Here is a 21,237-nt window from a genome sequence, read left to right as displayed (position 1 = left end):
CAAGGCCTACATAGGTCTGATGACTTATTAATATTTGAAAGTAAGGTTTTCCCCTGTCAGAAGGGATATTTGGACAGCATAGGTTTCTGGTTTGTACTGCAGTCATCCAGCCACAATGGTAGGCCTGAAGCCATGCTTTTCTTGTCACACTATTGGATGGCACAGAAAAAGCTGCAGTCCACAGGTGCTGTAAGAAATTGGAATATTGGTTGGGTGGAGGAAGCCCCACCGAGGCAACAACCACAATGCCTGTCAGGGAAAACCACAAAAGGTCACAAAATTAACTTGCGCCTAATCCTTTGGTAGCGCAGCACAAACACAGTCAGTAATAACATAAAAACACAACTAGAAAAACCCAAGCTAATTCAGAAAAATAAAGTCCATTTCAATACACAAAATTATATCAGAACGACAAAATTCGAATCAGTAGAACTGGAGATATTCAATTTGAAAGGTTTTAGGCAATTAAAAGCACAAGGCCCCACTTGCAGTGATCTGGCCGTGCTAGACCGGGGGATGTCACAAGTTCAGGCCGACTGTGTTGGAGCATAGGCCTGATAAAGGAGCAGGTTAGTCTCACCAGGTCAGTCCTTCTGAAAAAGGTACCGTCGCAATGTCCAGCCAAAGAGTCTACTTTGCTGTGAAGTAGGCTTTGGGAATGTGTCGCGAATGATGGTTAGTATAGCAGAAAGAGAAAGCCGGGCGGTGCAGGCTTTTGTCACTGTAGCTTTAAGAACTGGTAAGACATCTTGGAGGGTCATTGCTGGAGCTTCGTGTTTGCGGTCAGCGTAGCCGTCATCTCTGTTGCACAGTGTCGATCTGGAGGTGCATTTGTCACTGGCAGGAGCTGTAGCGTGAGGAGTCTCGTTCACCAGAGTTTCATGTTGGATGTCATTGGGAGCGGCAGAGCCTCAGTGCGAAATCTGTTTGCAGTCGGAAAGAACCCAAAGCCTCAGGATTTCTTATTTTCTAAAAGGACCCGTGGAGACAGTTCCTGGGGATCAGGAACTCACTCTCGCAGAGGTCAGCAGGACTCAAGCTAGTTAATTTGTGGCTCCAGTCAGGTCCATTTGTAGCAGGTCAGCTGGGAAATTACAGGGAGGCCTCTGGAACTTGTTATGTGCCTGTAGCTCAGAACAGGATTCTTTATACTGGACTCCGTAACCTTAAAAAGAACATATATTATTGGATTTTCAAAAAGAAGAACATATTAATATGACATTTTAACGTCAGCATCACATAATTACAGCATTTAATTAACAACAGAGTTCCAGTACTGCATATCAAATCAAAGCGTTCGATCCAACAAACAAGAACCCACCCGCTCCCTCCTTCAACTACAACGCATACAGAACACATAGAGAACGCCTCTGCACGCTTGATCCTCGACATCCATCGCTGCAGCCACATCGCACACAACCTGAGAGACTTGCACTAGCTCCCCGTCAACAAGAGGATCACATTCAAGCTCCTCACCCGCGCACACAATGCACTCCACAAGACCGGCCCAGCATCCCTCAACAGACGACTCACCTTCCACACCCCAAACTGCCAGCTCCACTCCACCGACCTCGCCCTCGTCCCCCACACCTGAAGAGCGACCACCGGAGGCAAATCGTTCTCCCACCTCGCTGCCAAGACCTGGAACACCCTCCCCATCCTCCTACAGCAGACCCAGGACCTGCTGACCTCCAGGAGGCTACTCAAGACCTGGCTATTCGAGCAGTAGCAGCACCACCCCACCCCTCTAGCTCCTTGACACCCTCACGGGTAAGTAGAGCGCTTTACAAATGTTTTGATTGAATGACAACTAAATATGAATCCCCAGACTCACTAGTGTATTAACATAGCCTAGTGAAGGCAGGCTAGTCACGGTGTGGCCCATGATGCCAAGTACTTAAGTTACAGGTTTACATATAACATTCCTGTAGGGTTCATGTGGGGTCTGTTACCTATTGAGACCACAGCAAATCTACAATGGCCCGGTGCAATATTACATTTCAATGCAGTAAGGGTTCAGTGGAGTTAAACAATTCCAAGAATGTATCCCTCTTCAAGGAAATTGGATTCTTCATTAGCCCTCTGCTTTCTTCTCTTCTAATCGCCATACTTTCAGCCCTCCCCCATCGTACAACCTCATCATGCCATACCAATGCCGTTGATGGCTGTTCTGACTTCCACCGCATTGTGATTGATCGCTTCGCCAGTATTAATACCAGATGTGCAAATCTGGTCTGCGTTCCCTGTGACTTGCGCTTCTTACCCACTCCCAGTATGCAGTATTCCTTTGTATCGTGCCCCGTCCCAGGTGCGACCTCCCTAAGAAGCTTGAGGACAGTTGCCCAAAAGGGTGTCAACCGTAGGCATGCCCATAACATGTGTATAAACTCAGCTGGTTGTGCATGGCATCTAGGACATGTATCTTTTGCGCCCGGGAACATTTTCTCAGTCTGTGTGGAATCAGATATGCTCTGTGTACCAGCATATATTGAATCAGTTTAAACTTGGGGTTACAGGGTACGTTCTTGGGATAGTCCATTATTTTCTCCCATTCTTTGTCCAACATTTCCCATCCGATATCCTCCAAGCATTTCTCTCTCAGCTCCTGCAGTTGGATTGCCGCATGTGATCGGATACTTATGTAAAGCCATCTAGTTAGATGGCCCCCATTTCCCATAAGGTATAACATATGTGTTAGTTAATGTTTCAGGGGCTCCGTGCCATCAGGCGACCAGATACGTCTCACGTACCTACTGATGCTAGCGTGGAGGATATATAGTGAGCTGGGTACCCCTTGTTCTCTGACAAATGTGTCATGGTCAGCATCCTACCATTGTGACTCCCTAGTCTGACCACTTGGTCAAACAATTTGTGGAGAATATTCTGGAAGGTGTAGGGATCCCTAGAATTGGGTTGTTAGGGGTGTAGGGGTTCAATCCTTTGGTATAATGAAAATCTTTCTTCCAGTAGTAAATAGTCACTTTTAATAGTGGTGACGCTGACAGTAGGGGCCAACTTTTTAGCCATAGCAAGGTATGCAGTGCACCCCCCTCCCACTCTCTGTGACATTCCTATTTCTCGCAAGTGAAGTTCAAAAGGGCTGTAGCCCCTTCTGTGGAACCTCCCTGTATGCAAACAAAAGGCAGGGTAGCTAGATATCCCATCTCCGCCTGAGCTTTTCTGGGAGACCCTTAATCATACCCTTTAAGGTCTTGTTAAATCTTTCAACTAGACCATTGCACTTTGGATGATAGGGTGTGGTGAACTTGTAGTTCACTCCACACTCCTTCCACATTGCAGTTAAGTAGCTAGACATAAAGTTTGCACCTCTGTCTGATACTACCTCCTTAGGAAAACCCACTCTTGAGAAATCTCCCAGGAGGGCTCTTGCCACAACAGGTGCTGTAGTGGTCCTAAGGGGAATAGCTTCTGGGCACCTGGTGGCATGATCCACTACCACCAGGATAAACCTGTGCCCAGATGCTGTATGAGGATCCATTGGTCCAAAAATATCAATCCCCACTCTTTCAAAGGGTACCCCCACCACAGGTATTGGTATAAAGGGGGGCTTTTGTAGTGCCACCTGGTTTCCCACTGGCTTGGCAGGTTACACAGGATCGATAAAACTCCTTTGTGTCTTCTGACATGAGGGGCCAGTGAAAAAGCTGGACAATTCTGTCCCAAGTCTTGTTCTGGCCTAGGTGTCCTGTTAAGGGAATATCATGGGCTAGTGTCAATAGGAAGCCCCTGAATGTCAAAGGTATGACCAACCTCGTGGAAGCACCAGGCTTGGGGTCTCTACTCTCTGAATACAGGCGTCCATCATCCCAGTAAAAGTGATGGGTGCCACTAGCATTCCCAGCAGCCTCAGCAGCAGCTTGCTGTCTGAGGGGTTCAAGAGAAGGGCAGCTCAACTGCGCCTGACTCAGATCTGCCCTGGAAAGTCCCCCTGTCCCTAAGAACTCAACCTGATCAGGCTCAATCTCCTCTGGGACAGTTCCTTCTTCAGGCTCACAATCAGCTTCCTCAGAAGGCTGATCCTCACTCTGAGTCAGGGGGGAAGGCACCACCTTAACCCTACTGCTCCATTTCTTGGTAGGCAACTGGTCCGTTATTCCAGAATCCAGTGCCTGTCCAGTGTTAGACTTTTTGACCTGTGACCTAGTCACTGCAAGGACATGTGCTGAGATTCCTAGCATTTCTGCATAGGTCCTATACTCCACTTCAGACCAGGCTGAAGTCTCTAGGTCATTTCCAAGCAAGCATTCAACAGGGAGGTCTGCACTGATCACATCCTTCTTAAGGCCAGTTACCCCTCCCTCCTTAACAACTGCCATACTATGGGTAGTACTGACGTTGCTACCTTCATTGCAGATCAAAACAGCTTGAGTTGGAACTCTGACTAGGCCAGAGCCCACCTCAGATCCCACGGTTATCCCTTTTTCTGAGAACCATCACTTGTAGCTGAAATAGGGGGAAAGGTTGCCTTAGGGGCAATGGTGGCTGGTGGAGAACCGGGCCTTATGGGCCTTGCAGCGCAGGGCACGCCTTAAATCCCCGAGTTCACCTGCCTTGTCGAACAGAGACACGAGACACTCTTCGGCTAATGCAACAGTCAAATAACAAAATGTCAAAAACAAAACAAAGAAGTGGGTGCTACCCACGAACACTTAACTAAATGGTCTTCTCACGCCAACAGAGGTCCGTCTAACGTCTCGCGATACCAGTCATCACCAAAGGGTCCAAGGCAGGGTGGCAGTCAGGGCTGCAGTCGTCAGCAGCCGTTGGAAAGGAGTAGCCATGCTGCAAAAGACCTTCGGTCCACTTCGACATACAGGGGTCGCTTGACTTGGCTCGCAAATCCTCCGGAACTTTCATGCGGGGCTTCTCACGACCCTCGGGCTGAACCGCTACCACTGAAGCCGCCCCACGTTGGGTGCCAGTTGGAGAGCCGGGCTTTATGGGCCTGGCGGCGCAGGGCACGCCTTAAATCCCTGAGTTCACCTGCCTTGTCGAACAGAGGCACGAGACACTCCGTTGAGCGTGGAAACCAGGTTTATTAGCTGCAGATAAGCACAGTTATCCCAGAAGTTACACACAAGGTGGGTTCTGAGGAGACTGCCACTTCAATCCGTGACGCACAATATTTTATAGAAAAACACATTTACAAAGCTTACTCCTTACACATACAAAACGGACCAATGAGAAAAGTTGGAAAACAAGCTATCGGGTGTCTCAAATACGCCCCTCTCTCAGAACACGTGTGTTACCCCTCCCAACAAGTTAATCAGTACTAGCACCAACAATCTAATTTGCAGGTGGCAGGACGTATTTGTGTGTCTCAAAGGATAGTTGTGTAACAGGAGAATACAAGGAGAGAATAGCGAAGGCCAGTCGCATAAGATAATATAAGGAAAGAATAGGAGAATGCAAATAGTCAGTCGAGACGGGGACCAATCAACCCAGACCTGGATTAACGAACTCAGCCAGACCCTGACATCAGTTTTGTAAACAAGGGCAAAGAAGTTACTCTTTGACAGAAAAGACACGTAGCAGCTGATAAAGGTAAAAACACACCGTCCGCCGTGCTGCCTGAGTGAGGGCAACACAAAATGGCGGCTAAATACGGGACGAAGTCAGAAATCGAAGAACCTCAGACCCTCCTTTTGCCATTACTCAGGCAAAACACCAGGGACTCAAGTCAGTCTGAGTCTATGTCAATGGCCATGAGGTAATTGAGCTGTTGCTGTAGCATCATTCTAATATTCTCTGTTTTCTGTGACACAGGCTTTGGGACACACATGGTGGCACAAAAACCACAGATGGCAGGTCCACACTGTACACAAAGACAACAAGAAAAAATGATGGCCAAGACCATTCCAAGGAAAGTTAGTATCTTCCATCCCCATGTGGACAGTAGTCCCCAAAACCATCCCATCACAGACCAATCTCCTGTGTCCTGATGTATAGACTCGGAGATGATATGCAACTTGAAGATAGCTTGGTATACCGTAGGCGCATTATCAGGAATGTAAATGCAGCAACTAGACCCGATCAATTTACAGACTCCTCCACGATCTGCAAGGACAATGTCTAAAACCATCCGGTTCTGCAAAGTCATAAGGCGATCCGCCTGAAGTTCGGCTGTCAGATTACTCAAGGCTCCAGAAGTTACATTTATAGTAGCCTCAAAAACACAAACTAGTTGTCTGATGTCTCTGCTATTCGCCATTGGGCCATAAAGGAAGCAACCCTTTGATAAAGTCACCTCCTTCTTGTCCTGCTGTGTCTTTCGAATCAATAACTCCCCTACCATATCTTTTCCTATGATAACCTGAAGGAGCAGTATATGTCGGAGAAAGAAGAAAAGCCACATAGCAAGTTCCTGAAAAGTAGGTAGGAAGCCATGTATAGGCTTTATCATGGCAGATGAAATATGTGCCTTGTGATGGCACTAACGGTGAGGAAATCTGAGGTGTATAGACATAGGTAGGGGAACAGACACTCTTCTCCTGTTGATTTTTAACATTTTGGCCATTAATTTGTAGACAGAAATTACCTCGATGAGGTACAGTCCAAATTGGTGGGGATCTCCCTCGCCTAGCCTTATCTGTAAGGCTAGTAACATAACGGGTTATATTCCAGCCATCATATGCTCTTTTCTCATCCACAGGAATCTTACTAATCTCAGCAATTCTAGCCATAGCCACTATTCCCTTTATCAAAGAACTGTGACTAAAATCTGCTCCACCACCATATGGACTACCAGGATGATACTGTAGTTGATTCTGATAAACATTAGAGAACATGGCCAAATAGGCCCAAGCGGAGCCTTCATAAGAAAATGGAAGGATTATGGCATCCCTCTCTCTGTGTTATGGGGCATGAGCCCACAGACCCAACAATCAGTGGTGTTCATTACCAGTTGATGCTGATGCAATAACTGAATAAATGAATTATTAAAGTATTCTGTTCTCCTAATCTGCTCATGTTCTGGGAGTGTATGAAACCGATGTGGGGAGGCAGTAGTAGGGAAAGATAAGGGGACAGAGGTTGGAACAGGTGCTTGCTGCATAGTGTGAACAATCCAACTTACACATGCTAATAATATACATGATCATATTAAAATACTTAAGGTTATGCCACATGGATTAACCAATATTTTTTTACATTTTCTTTTCATTTGTACATTATTAACATTACTTTCCACTTTAATATCCATTCTCTAAAGCGTTGCTCACTGCAATCTTTCTTGATCACTTAGCTGTGATTATTAGCCGTCCTATGACACTGCAAGTCCTGCAGCCTGATGTCACTACTCAGGTCACAGCTTAAGACTCCTACCGTGACCCTGCAACTTGATGAATAGTGGAAAAAAAAGAAATGTCTCTCAAAAAGTGTAATCAGAAAAATAGTAAAAAGGAAAGTTCAATTGTCTTTAGTTACTCTTGGTCGTAAATTATACTGCATCTTATTAGGGATCGTTTGCTCCTTAAACAAGGTTTCTGGATTCACTGTGTTCAAACGCAGATGTGATGGTACAGCTTCTTGCAACACGTCGTCATCTTCTTTCTCAGAGGTCGTTTGATCCAGGCGTACACTAATGAAAGGTACAAATCGAGGGACCCTTTCGCCTTCGCTAACACATATGCCCTTACAAACCCACTGATCAAAAGGCAAAGGCAAAGGTACCCTCTTACAGTGCACGCCATGGACCCAGTTCTTTTCCCCAACGACCTTTACTGCTGTAAGTGTCACCAACAAAACTTGTCACGGCGGGCCCCAACGAGGTTTCAGATTCTTTTTCCTCTGGAAATTCTTCACGCAGACCCAGTCTCCGGGTTGGATGGAGTGACCTGGATCTGCAGAGGCCTCCGGCAAAGAGTTTTAAACCTGTTGATGAAGAACACGTAATTTAGTGGTGAGGTCATGCAAGTAGTCAATCAACATTGGGTACTGCATATCAGAATACTTTTTAGGTCGAGGGACTCCCCAGACATTGGCTGGGCGCCCAAAAACGACCTCATATGGACTAAGTCCTAAACGAGAATGCACAGTAGTTCTCGTGGACAGAAGTGCCAAAGGTAAAGCATCAGGCCAAGCAAGACCCGTGCTGGCTTGAATCTTCGCTAATTTAAGCTTGAGAGTGCCATTATAGCACTCTACCTGCTGACTGAGGGTGGTTTGCCGCATGGAATTTCTGGCTAATACCTAGACTTTCTGCATAATTTGGCCTACGAATTCACTCCCATTGTCAGACCAGACAATGCGCGGCAAACCAAACCTCGGGAAAAACTCCTTCAAAAGGACTTTGGCAGTAGACAAAGCAGTATTGTCCTTTAGGGGGTAGGTCTCTATCCATCTGGAAAAGGCACACACCACCACCAGAACATACTTGAAGTTATTACAATGATCCATATGAATGTAATCGATTTGCAATACCTCAAAAGGATACGTAGGAGGAGCAAAATGACCTGCTGGAGTTGGGGTTCCCTTTCCTGGATTATGCATTAAACAAATAATGCAATGCTTCACCACATTTTCTGAACATTTAAGAATTCCTTCATTCTGCCATACTGGAGCCAAAAGTTTACATATGCCTTTTACATTAATGTGGGCTGGACCATGCGCCATAGTAACTACAGGTAGTACATAGGCGTCTGGTAACAGCCAACGCTGATGCTCTGACAATTCCGTCCAACACCCCGTCGCATCCAACATTCCCGTACTTTCTCTCCACTTACTCAATTCCTTCTCAGTAGCTTCTTCTTGAATCGTTTTCACACTTTCTATCGTGTCCTCACACATACCTCCCTCTCTGATCCATCTTGCAGGGCCCGCAACAGACATGCGACTCGTAACATCTGTCGCTGTATCCTTTGCTACCTCATCTGCAAAAGCATTCCCGCGACCCACATCCTCACCTTCTTATGAGTACTACACTTGATTATTGCTATCTGGGTAGGCAATGCAAGTGATTCGAGAAGGTCAGTCACCAACTGACCATGCTGTATCTTAGTCCCATGGGAAGTAAAGAATCCTCTTTCCTTCCACAAGCGACCGAAGCTATGAGCCACACCAAAGGCATATTGGCTATCAGTATAAACATTCACTCTCTTTCCCTCAGCCAACACACACACTCTTGAAACAAGACCCATCCACCCATAGGATCCCATCCGGGTCCACAAGTGGTGTGTCTTTTAAATCTATTCTGCCTTTCGTTTCCTCCTCTGTTTGGAGAAAACAATCATGCTGTTCTTGAATGCCTTTCTCGTCCGGGATGGGCAACAATGTTGCTGGATTCAAAGTATTACACTGCTTGATATGTATATGGCTAGCCAAAAGCGTCAGCTCCTATCCAGACAAGCGAGCACTCGTGAGGTGTTGTGTTTTAGTCCTATTCAAAAGAGTATCTACTGCATGTGGTACCATAACAACAAGAGTGTTATCCAGTACCAATCCAGCAGATTGACGAATGGAGATCACTGCCGCTGCTGTAGCTTTGATACAACTAGGCAATGCCTTGGCTACTGGATCCAACGTAGCCGAAAAATAGGCACATGGCCGTTGTTTGTCTCCAAATTGCTGCGTTAAAACTGACAACGCGCAACCTTCTCTTTCATGAACATAGAGTGTGAAAGGCTTACTGTAATCTGGAGTACCTAACACAGGGGCAGAGCACAAGGCAGTACGTAAGTCAGAAAAACTCTTGACATTCATCAGTCCAGGGAAGAGGTTGGGGTGTGTCTTTCAGTGTAAGTGCTAACAGAGGTTTAGCCAACAACGAAAAATTCGGAATCCACTGTCTACAATAAGAGGTTATGCCCAGAAAGGCACGCACCTCCCTTTGTGTGGATGGCACAGACATTAGCGCAATTGCTTGAATTCGTTCCGGGGTCAATCGTCTTCCCTCCTTCGACAAGAGATGACCTACATAGGTAACCTCTTGGCGGCAAGATTGCAACTTAGAGGGGGACTCCTTGTGATGCAGGTCTGACCAATGACGCAACAGTGAAACAATCAGATCCGTACAGACATCCTCCAAATCAGCAGCAACTAACAAATCGTCCACATACTGAATCAGAGTGGCACCTGGAGGCAAAATGAAAGCGTTAAGCTGAGATTTCAAAGCCTGAAAATGGAGGGACTTTCACAATAGCCATGAGGTGCACGTTTGAACCGGAAACTTCGGCCTCCAAGAGAGAAGCCAAAAATATCCCTACTTTCCTTAGCAATAAGAATGCTAAAGAAAGCATTCTTGAGGTCAATAACCGAGAACCATGCCGCTGAAGCCGGCATCATAGTAAGCAAGGCAGTGATATCTGGGACAACAGGAAACTGAGGGACAACAGTCTTGTTGACCTCCCGAAGATCGATCACAAAGCGATATACAGGAGGCTGAGAAGGATCAGTGCGTTTAAGAACAGGTGTAACAGGACTATTGCAAACATTTCCTCTTGTTTCTTCCACCACACCCTTCATAACCAGATCATAGATAATAGCCAACAAAGCTCGTTCACCATCATTGGAAATCTTATACTGAGGAATGCTTGGTAATTTAACATCAGGCTTAATAGTAACCACATAAGGTGGAATCTGGAGTAGAGCAACATCATTCGGACCTGTAGCCCAAGCGTAGCAGGAAGAGACTGCAATTCGGTTGGGAGTTTATCTTTTGATAAATACATAGGAGAAACCAGTTTCTCACCCAAGGTAAGATGCACACCAGAGGGGGAACAATACAACGTTGCATGAAGACGTTTCAACAAGTCCAAACCCAATAAGTTTTCTCCGTAACCAGTCGTTAAAATAAGCGGAGCTTTCAGATTGTAAGGACCAATCGAAAGAGGCAAAGGACAAGAAACTGGGTTAGCAACTGGGGCGCCAGAAAATCCTACAGAAACGTTCGTTAAGCCAGACAATTGTGGCCCAGGGAGTTTGGAATGAATGATAGAACTTCTCATTGCACCAGTATCCAAAAGAAATGGTTCACCTGGAATATTGCCTGCCTGCGGAACCGCTTCCCTCCATACTGGAGGAACTTCTCTCATAGGGTAATTTTTTGTTCCCTGTCTAACTGCAGGATCAGGTTCAGGAATAGTCTGGGAAGAATATAAGGACCTAAAAGTAACACGTGTCTTTACAGCGTCCTCAACTTCAGAACCCAAAATAAGTCCTTTATCAAACCTATCCTGTACATCTAACAGACCCCGAGGAGTTAAATCCAACTCCATATCCTCCCATCCTTTGACAAGAGCGTCACACATAGTACTAAAAACATATAGCTGCGTAGGCACATTCCACTGGAGAAAGGTATTCAGAATATCAGATACACTATACAGTGGACCATTTATGATCCATTTGTGAGCAAGAGAGTACAACACAACTCGTTCGTCAGAATCTGGAATTTGACTACGGGATTGCCTCCGAGAGAAAACAGGAGTCTTATTAAAAGACCAGAAACAGTGTTAATCAACCAACTACGAGTCTAGGAAGAAGCAGACAGTAAAACTGGAGATGCAGTATTAAGCAAAGGAGGAGAAGGACCAGCCGTCACAAGAGAACCTGAAGATAAAGGAGACTGAGGTACAGAAGTTGGCGGCAAAGGAGGTGCAGGTGGCAATGCAGGAAGAGGCAATTGCGGAGGAATGGGACATTAAGGGATCTTCATCAAGATCCTTATTCTGTTGAGAAGTAGGCAACACAGGGTAACATCTATCAATTGCCATACGATGTTGTCTGTCTAAGACTGTAATCGCTTGATCAGTCTCGTTATCCTTAAACTGCTGGGCAGCCTGTATGACCGTCATATCTTTCGTTTTTCCATCTCTTTTTGCCTGCTTAATTTCTCTCTGTTTGGCTTCTTTATGCCAAAGGCGGAAAGAGTCAAACATTGCCGGCCGGGCTTTTCTCTTAAACAAAATTGCTTCCAAAATATCTAATATATCAGGCTCAAAACTACCATTTTGTGGCCACCGTAAAACACCATCTTTCTTCGTGTATCGGATCCATGCATCATTAAAGGCAATGGGGCCAACACCATGTTTAGAATAGAGCTCATAAGTGGGAGTTCCAACCGGAGGAATCGGACATGAGTCTTCGAGCCGGGAATACCTATGACAACCAAAACAACAAAGGTTCCTAAATCCGCTAAAACCAGGCATCTTAAGTTCACTGGTTCGTTTTACCAACTTCAAGGAGTGAAAGCAGAGAACCCCTTGGCTTCGGCTAATGCAACAGTCAAATAACAAAATGTCAAAAACAAAACAAAGAAGTGGGTGCTACCCACGAACACTTAACTAAATGGTCTTCTCACGCCAACAGAGGTCCGTCTAACGTCTCGCAATACCAGTCATCACCAGAGGGTCCAAGGCAGGGTGGCAGTCAGGGCTGCAGTCGTCAGCAGCCGTTGGAAAGGAGTAGCCATGCTGCAAAAGACCTTCGGTCCATTTCGACATACAGGGGTCGCTTGACTTGGCTCGCAAATCCTCCGGAACTTTCATGCGGGGCTTCTCACGACCCTCGGGCTCAACCGCTACCACTGAAGCCGCTCCACGTTGGGCGCCAGTTGGAGAACCGGGCTTTATGGGCCTGGCGGCACAGGGCACGCCTTAAATCCCTGAGTTCACCTGCCTTGTCGAACAGAGGCACGAGACACTCCGTTGAGCGTGGAAACCAGGTTTATTAGCTGCAGCTAAGCACAGTTATCCCAGAAGTTACACACATGGTGGGTTCTGAGGAGACTGCCACTTCAATCCGTGACGCACAATATTTTATAGAAAAACACATTTACAAAGCTTACTCCTAACACATACAAAACGGACCAATGAGAAAAGTTGGAAAACAAGCTATCGGGTGTCTCAAATACGCCCCTCTCTCAGAACACGTGTGTTACCCCTCCCAACAAGTTAATCAGTACTAGCACCAACAATCTAATTTGCAGGTGGCAGGACGTATTTGTGTGTCTCAAAGGATAGTTGTGTAACAGGAGAATACAAGGAGAGAATAGCGAAGGTCAGTCGCATAAGATAATGTAAGGAATGAATAGGAGAAGGCAAATAGTCAGTCGAGACGGGGATCAATCAACTCAGACATGGATTAACGAACTCAGCCAGACCCTGACATCAGTTTCGTAAACAAGGGCAAAGGAGTTACTCTTTGACAGAAAAGACACGTAGCAGCTGAGAAAGGCAAAAACACGCCGTCCGCTGTGCTGCCTGAGTGACAGCAACACAAAATGGCGGCTAAATACGGGACGAAGTCAGAAATCGAAGAAGCTCACTGGAGCTGTCTCCTTTTTGGTGCAATCACTAGTCCAGTGACTATTATTTTTACAAATCTTGCACCATGGTTTTTTTGAGCCTTCTTTCTTTTTGAATTGGGGACCCCCACCATTAGAAGCTTTTTGGGGACCTTGTGAAGACTTCTGGTCTTTATCTTTCTCCCCACCCTTTTGATCTTGCTTCTTTTGGTCACCACCTTGGTTCTGTACCTTCTGCTTCACCCTGGTTCTGACCCATTTGTCTGCCTTCTTTCCCAATTCTTGGGGAGAGGTCAGATCAGAGTCCACCAGGTGCTGATGCAACAGCTGGTTCTGACAGTTATTAAGAATTTGTTCTCCCATGATCAGATTATACAATCCTGTATAGTCACACACTTTACTGCCCAGCAGCCAGCCCTCCAGAGCCTTAGTAGCACAATTTACAAAGTCAACCCAGTCCTGAGTCTGTGTCTTCTGGGTGTCTCTGAACTGCAACCTATTCTGTTCAGTGTTTAGGCCAAAACCATCTATCAGAGCACCCGTCAGGACCTTGTAATCATCAGCATCCTCTTCTCTAACAGTGATGCGCTTGTCTCTACCTTTGTCTGCAAAGGAGAGCCACGAGATTGCTGCCCACTGCTCCTGGGGTCCCTTCTGTACTTTGCAGGCCCTCTCTAGTGCAGTAATCCACTTGTGGATGCCATCCCCATTCTGATGAAGAGGGACTATCTTGTTTAGGTTTCTATGGTCATAAGACCTATCCCTACCCTAGGGATATTGCTGCCACCACGGGGCTCTAGCCCCATCTTTTTTCTCTCTCTCTCTCTCTCTCTCTCAAGAGCCAGGGTCTCCTTCTCTAAGGCTACTTCTTGTCTCCTTATTCTTAGCCGGACTTCTTTCATCCTATGCTCCCTCTTCTCAAGTGAGGTACCCCTCCTATGAGCAGAGGCAGAAGACGTTACAGATGTACCAGAATGAGTAGATTCCACTGAAGGTGATCTGTTCCTTCTGGGCACAACACCAATTCTACTTGGGGGGACAGGGATTGGGCCACTTTGGCCTTCCTCATCTCCAGCCGCGAATCACCGTTGATTTTCTATGGAGAATAAGCAAGTTACAATTTTAAAGATTAAGGAAATTTAGGGGTACAAAGAGGAGGAATCAAGTGGTTAGCGGAGCGGCGGAGAAAAAAAAAACTATCCCCCTCACCTCCAAGCTGTTAGACGCACGGACTCGGCGCTTTTCTCTCAATCAGCCGTTTTTTCCAGGACGCCACTGGCCCTGTTACCTCTGCCTATACCCGGCAAACATTTCCTGGCGTCTTTTCGCCTCTTGCACTAGGCGGACAAAGTTTTTCTTTCTCCGCCGCTCCGCTAACCACTTGATTCCTCCTCTTTGTAGCCCTACAGCCCTGTTGAGTCACATCTCCTTCACGGTGTGACGGAACACGTGTCGGCTGGCTACCTCCTCACTGTACTGTCCATCGTTTGACTTAAAAAAACTTTATTCACAAGAAACTTGAATCTTACGTTTCCTCTTTCAATTCTTTACTCTGCATTAGTAGAGAACGCAGTCCGCACAATCGGACCATCAACCACACGTGCGTGTGCACAGGACCTGTTCTTATTCCATAATCTATGCCTGCACAACAATGATGATACCGGCAGTAGCAATATGAATGTATGCCATAATCTATACTTGCACGACCGCGATGATACCGGCAGTGGCAATGTCCGCGTATGCCATAATCTATACTTGCACGACCGCGATGATACCGGCAGTGGCAATGTCCATGTATGCCATAATCTATACTTGCATGACCGAGATGATACCGGCAGTAGCAATGTCCAGGTATGCCATAATCTATACTTGCATGACCGCGATGATACCGGCAGTAGCAATGTCCATGTATGCCATAATCTATACTTGCATGACCGCGATGATACCGGCAGTGGCAATGTCCATGTATGCCATAATCTATACTTGCATGACCGCGATGATACCGGCAGTAGCAATATGAATGTATGCCATAATCTATACTTGCATGACCGCGATGATACCGGCAGTGGCAATGTCCATGTATGCCATAATCTATACTTGCATGACCGCGATGATACCGGCAGTAGCAATGTCCACGTATGCCATAATCTATACTTGCACGACCGCGATGATACCGGCAGTAGCAATGTCCACATATGCCATAATCTATACTTGCATGACCGCGATGATACCGGCAGTAGCAATGTCCATGTATGCCATAACCTATACTTGCATGACCGCGATGATACCGGCAGTAGCAATGTCCATGTATGCCATAATCTATACTTGCATGACCGCGATGATACCGGCAGTGGCAATGTCCATGTATGCCATAATCTATACTTGCATGACCGCGATGATACCGGCAGTAGCAATGTCCATGTATGCCATAATCTATACTTGCATGACCGCGATGATACCGGCAGTAGCAATGTCCACGTATGCCATAATCTATACTTGCATGACCGCGATGATACCGGCAGTAGCAATGTCCACGTATGCCATAATCTATACTTGCATGACCGCGATGATACCGGCAATAGCAATGTCCAGGTATGCCATAATCTATACTTGCATGACCGCGATGATACCGGCAGTAGCAATGTCCATGTGTGCCATAATCTATACTTGCATGACCGCGATGATACCGGCAGTAGCAATGTCCACGTATGCTATAATCTATACTTGCATGACCGCGATGATACCGGCAGTAGCAATGTCCAGGTATGCCATAATCTATACTTGCATGACCGCGATGATACCGGCAGTAGCAATGTCCATGTATGCCATAATCTATACTTGCACGACCGCGATGATACCGGCAGTGGCAATGTCCATGTATGCCATAATCTACACCTGGTGCAAATTTAGCATCACGGGGTTGACAAGCACAGTAGGCTGGGACCCGAAACCTAGACACTCTAAATACGGAAGGAAACATGGACAACAGCGCAGATTAATATAGGTGTCGCAAAAAGAGCTGTGTAATTTAACAAAAGTCCCTGACATTTGTTTTCGACCTGTGGATCAAGAGATTGAATAAACTGAGGGTAAAATATGATGTTTGTTTTTCTATCAAGTGAGCTCTACAACTGAAACACCTGTTACTGAGATTGCTTTAAAACGGGAAGACTGCCTTTAAAGTCATTTTGCATACAAGCTAGATGCTAAGTGCAAAGCTCTAGAGGCCTCGATTACCCTATGCCAGGAGTCAATAACCAAATATTGAACTTTGTGTCGCCTACATTCACCATGGTTCAGCACATGCCACATAAACTGGCTCCTGATTGTTAAAGCCGGGTTCAAATGTCTTTGTATTTGTCATTGAGACGTCTCAGGGAAGGGTCTGCTGGTCTTTCTCCTTCCTCCCTTGAACAATATTCCCAACTCTCATCAAACAGAAAACAGTTAACCCTTAATCTACAAATAGATGTCTGTCTTCTGTCGCAGTGTCGGACTCCTGGCCTGATTTCAGGCAGGGTCTCGACACACCTTGTTAAAGTCACACTTTATGCCTCCCAAACAACCTTTACATGGAAGTTCGTAAAGTTTTGCTGCACAGTTTTTAAGTGTCTGTAATGGCATCTGGGGGTGTTCAACGCAGTATAAAGCCATATTTTTAGAATAACTAAGTAAATAATTTCCTTGTGATATTAATTATTTCCCTTATCTGGATTTCCTAAAAATCTAGTGCTGATCAAGCCCTTCTGCAGTTACATTGTACTCCATGCCCTAGAGTGCACTCTACATTAGAGTGGACATGATTATATCTAATAGCATGGCAACTACTACAGCTCCAAGATGCCCTATTGGGCTCACATTAGCGCTATATTAAGCAGAGTTCATCCACTAATTGAAAGACATTGAACAGATGTGAGGAATTTGTTGTAATGTGTCTCACTTCTGTGTCTCTTGAGTTTGTGACCAGCCCTCTTTCTTCTCACCCATCTTTTTTCTCAGACGGAGCCTCCCGTGAGCCATGGCGGATGGAGGGAGCACATCTGGTGACATCCTGCTCCACGCCCTGGAGAATCTCTATTATGCTGACTTCAAAAGATTTAAAAATAAATTATCAGAAATTAACTTCAAAGGACAGCGAAACATCCCACGAGGAAGCCTGGAGAAAGCAGACCCGACTGACACCAAGGACCTCCTTGTACAGTTCTACGGCTCGGACTCGGCCATTGATGTCACCATCGAAGGATTCTCCAAGCTCAGCCTGATGGAGGCGGCAGCCAGACTCAGAGAGGAGCGACAGCGAGGTAAGAGGGGGCGCGATCCGTCTGGATCACACCCCAAGGCCCACCAAAATTTAAAGCATTGTCATAGGGTTTTCTTACTTAAGGATACTAGAAAGGAGTTTTCTAAGGCAACATTTTTGAGTATTCCACATTGGAACTCCTTGAGAGTGTATTTGGTCTGATTTCAGCAGTAAGCACCTCAAGGAGTCTTCCTTGGAGCCTGCTTTTTGTTGTTTTTGAGTGCTTTTGTGGTGCAGTTGCCCCTCCCATCGCTACCTCTGCTGGTGCATTTATTTATTTTTATTTATTTTATTTGTGGGTTTAGAACGCGCTTGAATCGACTCCCAGAGGAGTATCTCCGCGCTCCAAAAACACCAGTGGCAAAGGGGGTAGTTAGTCCTATACAGCGATTCAGGTTTGAATAAATCTAGGCGAACCGGTTAGGCCTGAAACATGAGAGTTTTCAATTTTTTCCTAAAGTTAAAATGATCCTGACATTGTCTCAGCAGAAGAGGAAGTTTGTTTCATTGTGTTGGGCCGACCACTGACAGAGCTTTACCTCCCTGCCTAGCCCTTCTGATCCTGGGCACCCTCAAGAGCATCTGATTACTTGACCTAAGAGAGCGCGTGGGGACATACGGAACAAATTTCTCTGCCAAGTAGGAGGGTCCTAATCCATATAGTCCTTTATGTACTATACAGCATAACTTAAACTTAACTCTCTGGCGGACAGACAACCAGTGGAGTTTTTCCAGCAGAAGTTTAGAACGGGATCTGGGCGGACCATTAAGGACCAGTCTGGCTGCGGTATTCTGCACCACTTGAAGTCTGTCCAATACCTCTTCATTTGCGGATGCTAGTAGTCCATTACAGTAATCAAGCGGACTGAGCACTAGAGCCTGCACCAAAGTCCTTTTAGTGGAGTCAGGGAGAAGCGGAAATACCTTTTGAAGGAGCCCTATCATGTGGAAACAGGACCCCACTGTGTTATTTCCATGTTGTTTTAAGGATAGCTCCAGTTCAAGGCGGACCCCAAGGTTCTTGACCACTTGCTTTGGTTCAGGAACTGGCCCCAAGTCTAGTGGCCACCAATCAGGTGCCCATGGAATCTTAGCTTCACCGAAAAGCATAACTTCTGTCTTACTAACATTGCACTGAAGAAAGTTAGAAGACATCCACTGGGAGACCGCCTTCATCCCCTCGGAGAAAGATCGTTTAACCTCCGAGGTAAGAGATTTGAATGTGAAGAGCAGCTGGGTGTCATCAGCATATGACACTGGACTGAATCCAAAGGCTCTCATAATTTTTGCCAGGGGGGCCACTTAGATGTTAAAGAGAGTCGGGCTCAAACATGAGCCCTGTGGCACCCCCTTGGTAATCTTAACCTCAGCTGACCGGAACGCACCCATGCTAACACATTGCGTGCGTTCCGAAAGAAAGCTCTTTAGCCAGGCCAGTGCCATATCCTCCAGTCCACTCTCAGCCAGTCGTTCGATCAAGATGTTATGTGATATCGTATCGAACACTGCCGATACATCCAGCAGCACCAGGACTACTGAGGTGCCCCTGTCCAGGTACATACGGAGATCGTCTGTTACCAACAGCAGGGCCGATTCTGTACTATATTTCGGCCTGAAACCGGACTGAGAGGAATCCAAACTTCCAGATTGTTCTAAGAAGTTTGAAAGATGTTTATTTACATGCTTCTCGATGAGTTTGCCCAAGAATGGTAACAGGGAGATCGGTCTAAGATTGGACAGCTCCGTCCACGGGACGGAGGTGTTTTTACGGATAGGTCTTTCCAAAGCCTTTTTCCACTCCCGTGGGACGCAGCCTGTGCCAAGCGAGAGGTTGACAAGGCTCTGGACCTTAGTTCCAAGCGCTCTGCCCACCACCCCCATGATTCTTGCTGGAATCTGGTCTGACGGACACACGCTTTTAATATGGTCAATCAGACTCTCCACTTCCATCAAGGTGATATTAGGGAATTTGGGGAATGTATCCGGATTAGCTCCTGCTCTCGCCTGCATATGAATTGTGGATAAGCCTGTGGGTGGATTGGACGCCTTGATTTTTCCGTAGATGTTATCAATCTTTTCAGTGAAGAAACCTGAGATGTCGTCGCATAATTGTTGCGATGGCATATCCGTATTTTCACAAGCCACAGGTTTTAAGAAGGTGTTTAGAATCTGATATAATGCTTTAGGAGCCTTGCTTGCCGCCTCAAGTTGCAGAGTAATGTGATTCTTACGGGCAACTCTAATGGCTTTATGGTAACTACTCAATGCCGTCTGGTAACTGGATTTATCCGCCTCCAGATACGACGTTCTCCAGGCTTTCTCAAGTTTCCTGACGGTTCGTTTAAGAACCTGCAAATCTTCAGAAAACCAGACTTCCTGTTTTTGGGCTGGCCGATTTTTAAATAGTTTGAGCGGGGCAATAGGTTCTATAGCTGTATTTATAGCCTGTTCATATTTAGATAGAGCTGTTTCGATATTTTCAATAGGCAGAACATTTGGCGCAACATATATCTCCTTAAAAGCTTCCTGGGATATTTTATGCCATTGTCTCCGCTTTACTGGGAGCTGCAGAGAATGACTAGAGGGTACATCCATTTTAGGCATGGGAATTCAAAAAATAAAGTGATCTGTCCAATTACCTGTTTTGGCGAGTGACACCTAATAGCAGGAGAGTTAGAAAGAATCAGGTCTAAGGTGTGCCCCTCCTGATGGGTGGGCCCAACATTACATTACATTGTTTTAGAAAGGACTGAGCCTCCATGTTGTCCTTAAGCTCGCTATGGATATTGAAGTCTCTGAGCAGTAAAAAGTCTTTATCCATATTGACATACGGAGCCAATGCTTCACCAGAAAGCTGGAAACTTTTATACTAGGGCCCGGAGGACGATATACTAACGCCCCCTTCCAGCTATTCTTGGCTGAGGTACCAATTTTAAAGATCATCATTTCTAAATCAGAGTTACAGCACTGCTCTAAAATGGAAATGGCTATGCTGCATTTATGAACTATAGCTATGCCACCTCCTCCTTTAATGGGCCGATCTAGCCTGACTATCTTGTATCCTTCCGGAATCCAAAGGGTAATAACAGGGACCGAATGGGGTTTGATCCAGGTCTCAGTGAGGAAACAGAGATCGGGTTGGTGAGTAGAAATGAGATCCCAGACCTCAATGTGGTGTTTAGGCAGTGATCGTATATTGCACAGTAAATTACTCCATCCCAATTTCGTATCGACAGTTGCTTCTATAGTCGTATTTTGGCGGGGTTCTGAATTACAAGGATTACGATCGCCTTGTGCCTGAAAACTACAACATCTACATGAGAACAGCCCCTCTGGGGGTGTTCTCTCTTCTGTCCGACAACCAGTCTGTGTAGGGCCCCCTAGTTCAAATAGAGCTTTGGAGGAATAACTCACCCTTTCCGTGGATCCGCAGCCTCTCTTTAAAAGAGTTAGAGCCATGGCCCGGCCACTTCCGGTCGTGGACATGCTTCTCTTAGGCTTGTCTTTGGCGCGTCCGCAGGCGCTCCCCTGCGTGCGACCGCTGCGCGCTCGATACGATGGGAGGGCTAAATAGCCCTGCCAGCAAAAGAGCTAGAACGCTAACCGCTCGTGTGGTGAGAGGTCCCTGGCTCTGCCTGTCCCACCCTCCGCTCAATGGTACTGGTTACTGAGTCGG

At 46.2% G+C, this 21,237-nt stretch overlaps 1 protein-coding gene across 1 annotated transcript in view; it reads left to right on the top strand.

Moving 5' to 3' along the window:
* LOC147659589 (NACHT, LRR and PYD domains-containing protein 12-like) overlaps nt 1–21,237 on the top strand; it is a 495,706-nt gene that overhangs the window by 89,379 nt on the left and 385,090 nt on the right. Inside the window, exon 2 of the mRNA XM_086951623.1 lies at nt 17,261–17,562. Coding sequence (XP_086807749.1) covers nt 17,280–17,562 — 283 coding nt within the window. The 5' untranslated portion in view covers nt 17,261–17,279. The remainder of the gene's footprint in view (nt 1–17,260; nt 17,563–21,237) is intronic.

The sequence above is a fragment of the Lissotriton vulgaris genome, unplaced genomic scaffold (assembly GCF_964263255.1).
Source record: "Lissotriton vulgaris unplaced genomic scaffold, aLisVul1.2 SCAFFOLD_774, whole genome shotgun sequence".
Classification (NCBI taxonomy): Eukaryota; Metazoa; Chordata; class Amphibia; order Caudata; family Salamandridae; genus Lissotriton; species Lissotriton vulgaris.
Note: the sequence above shows the minus strand (reverse complement) of the source record. Positions and strands in the feature narration are given on the sequence as shown.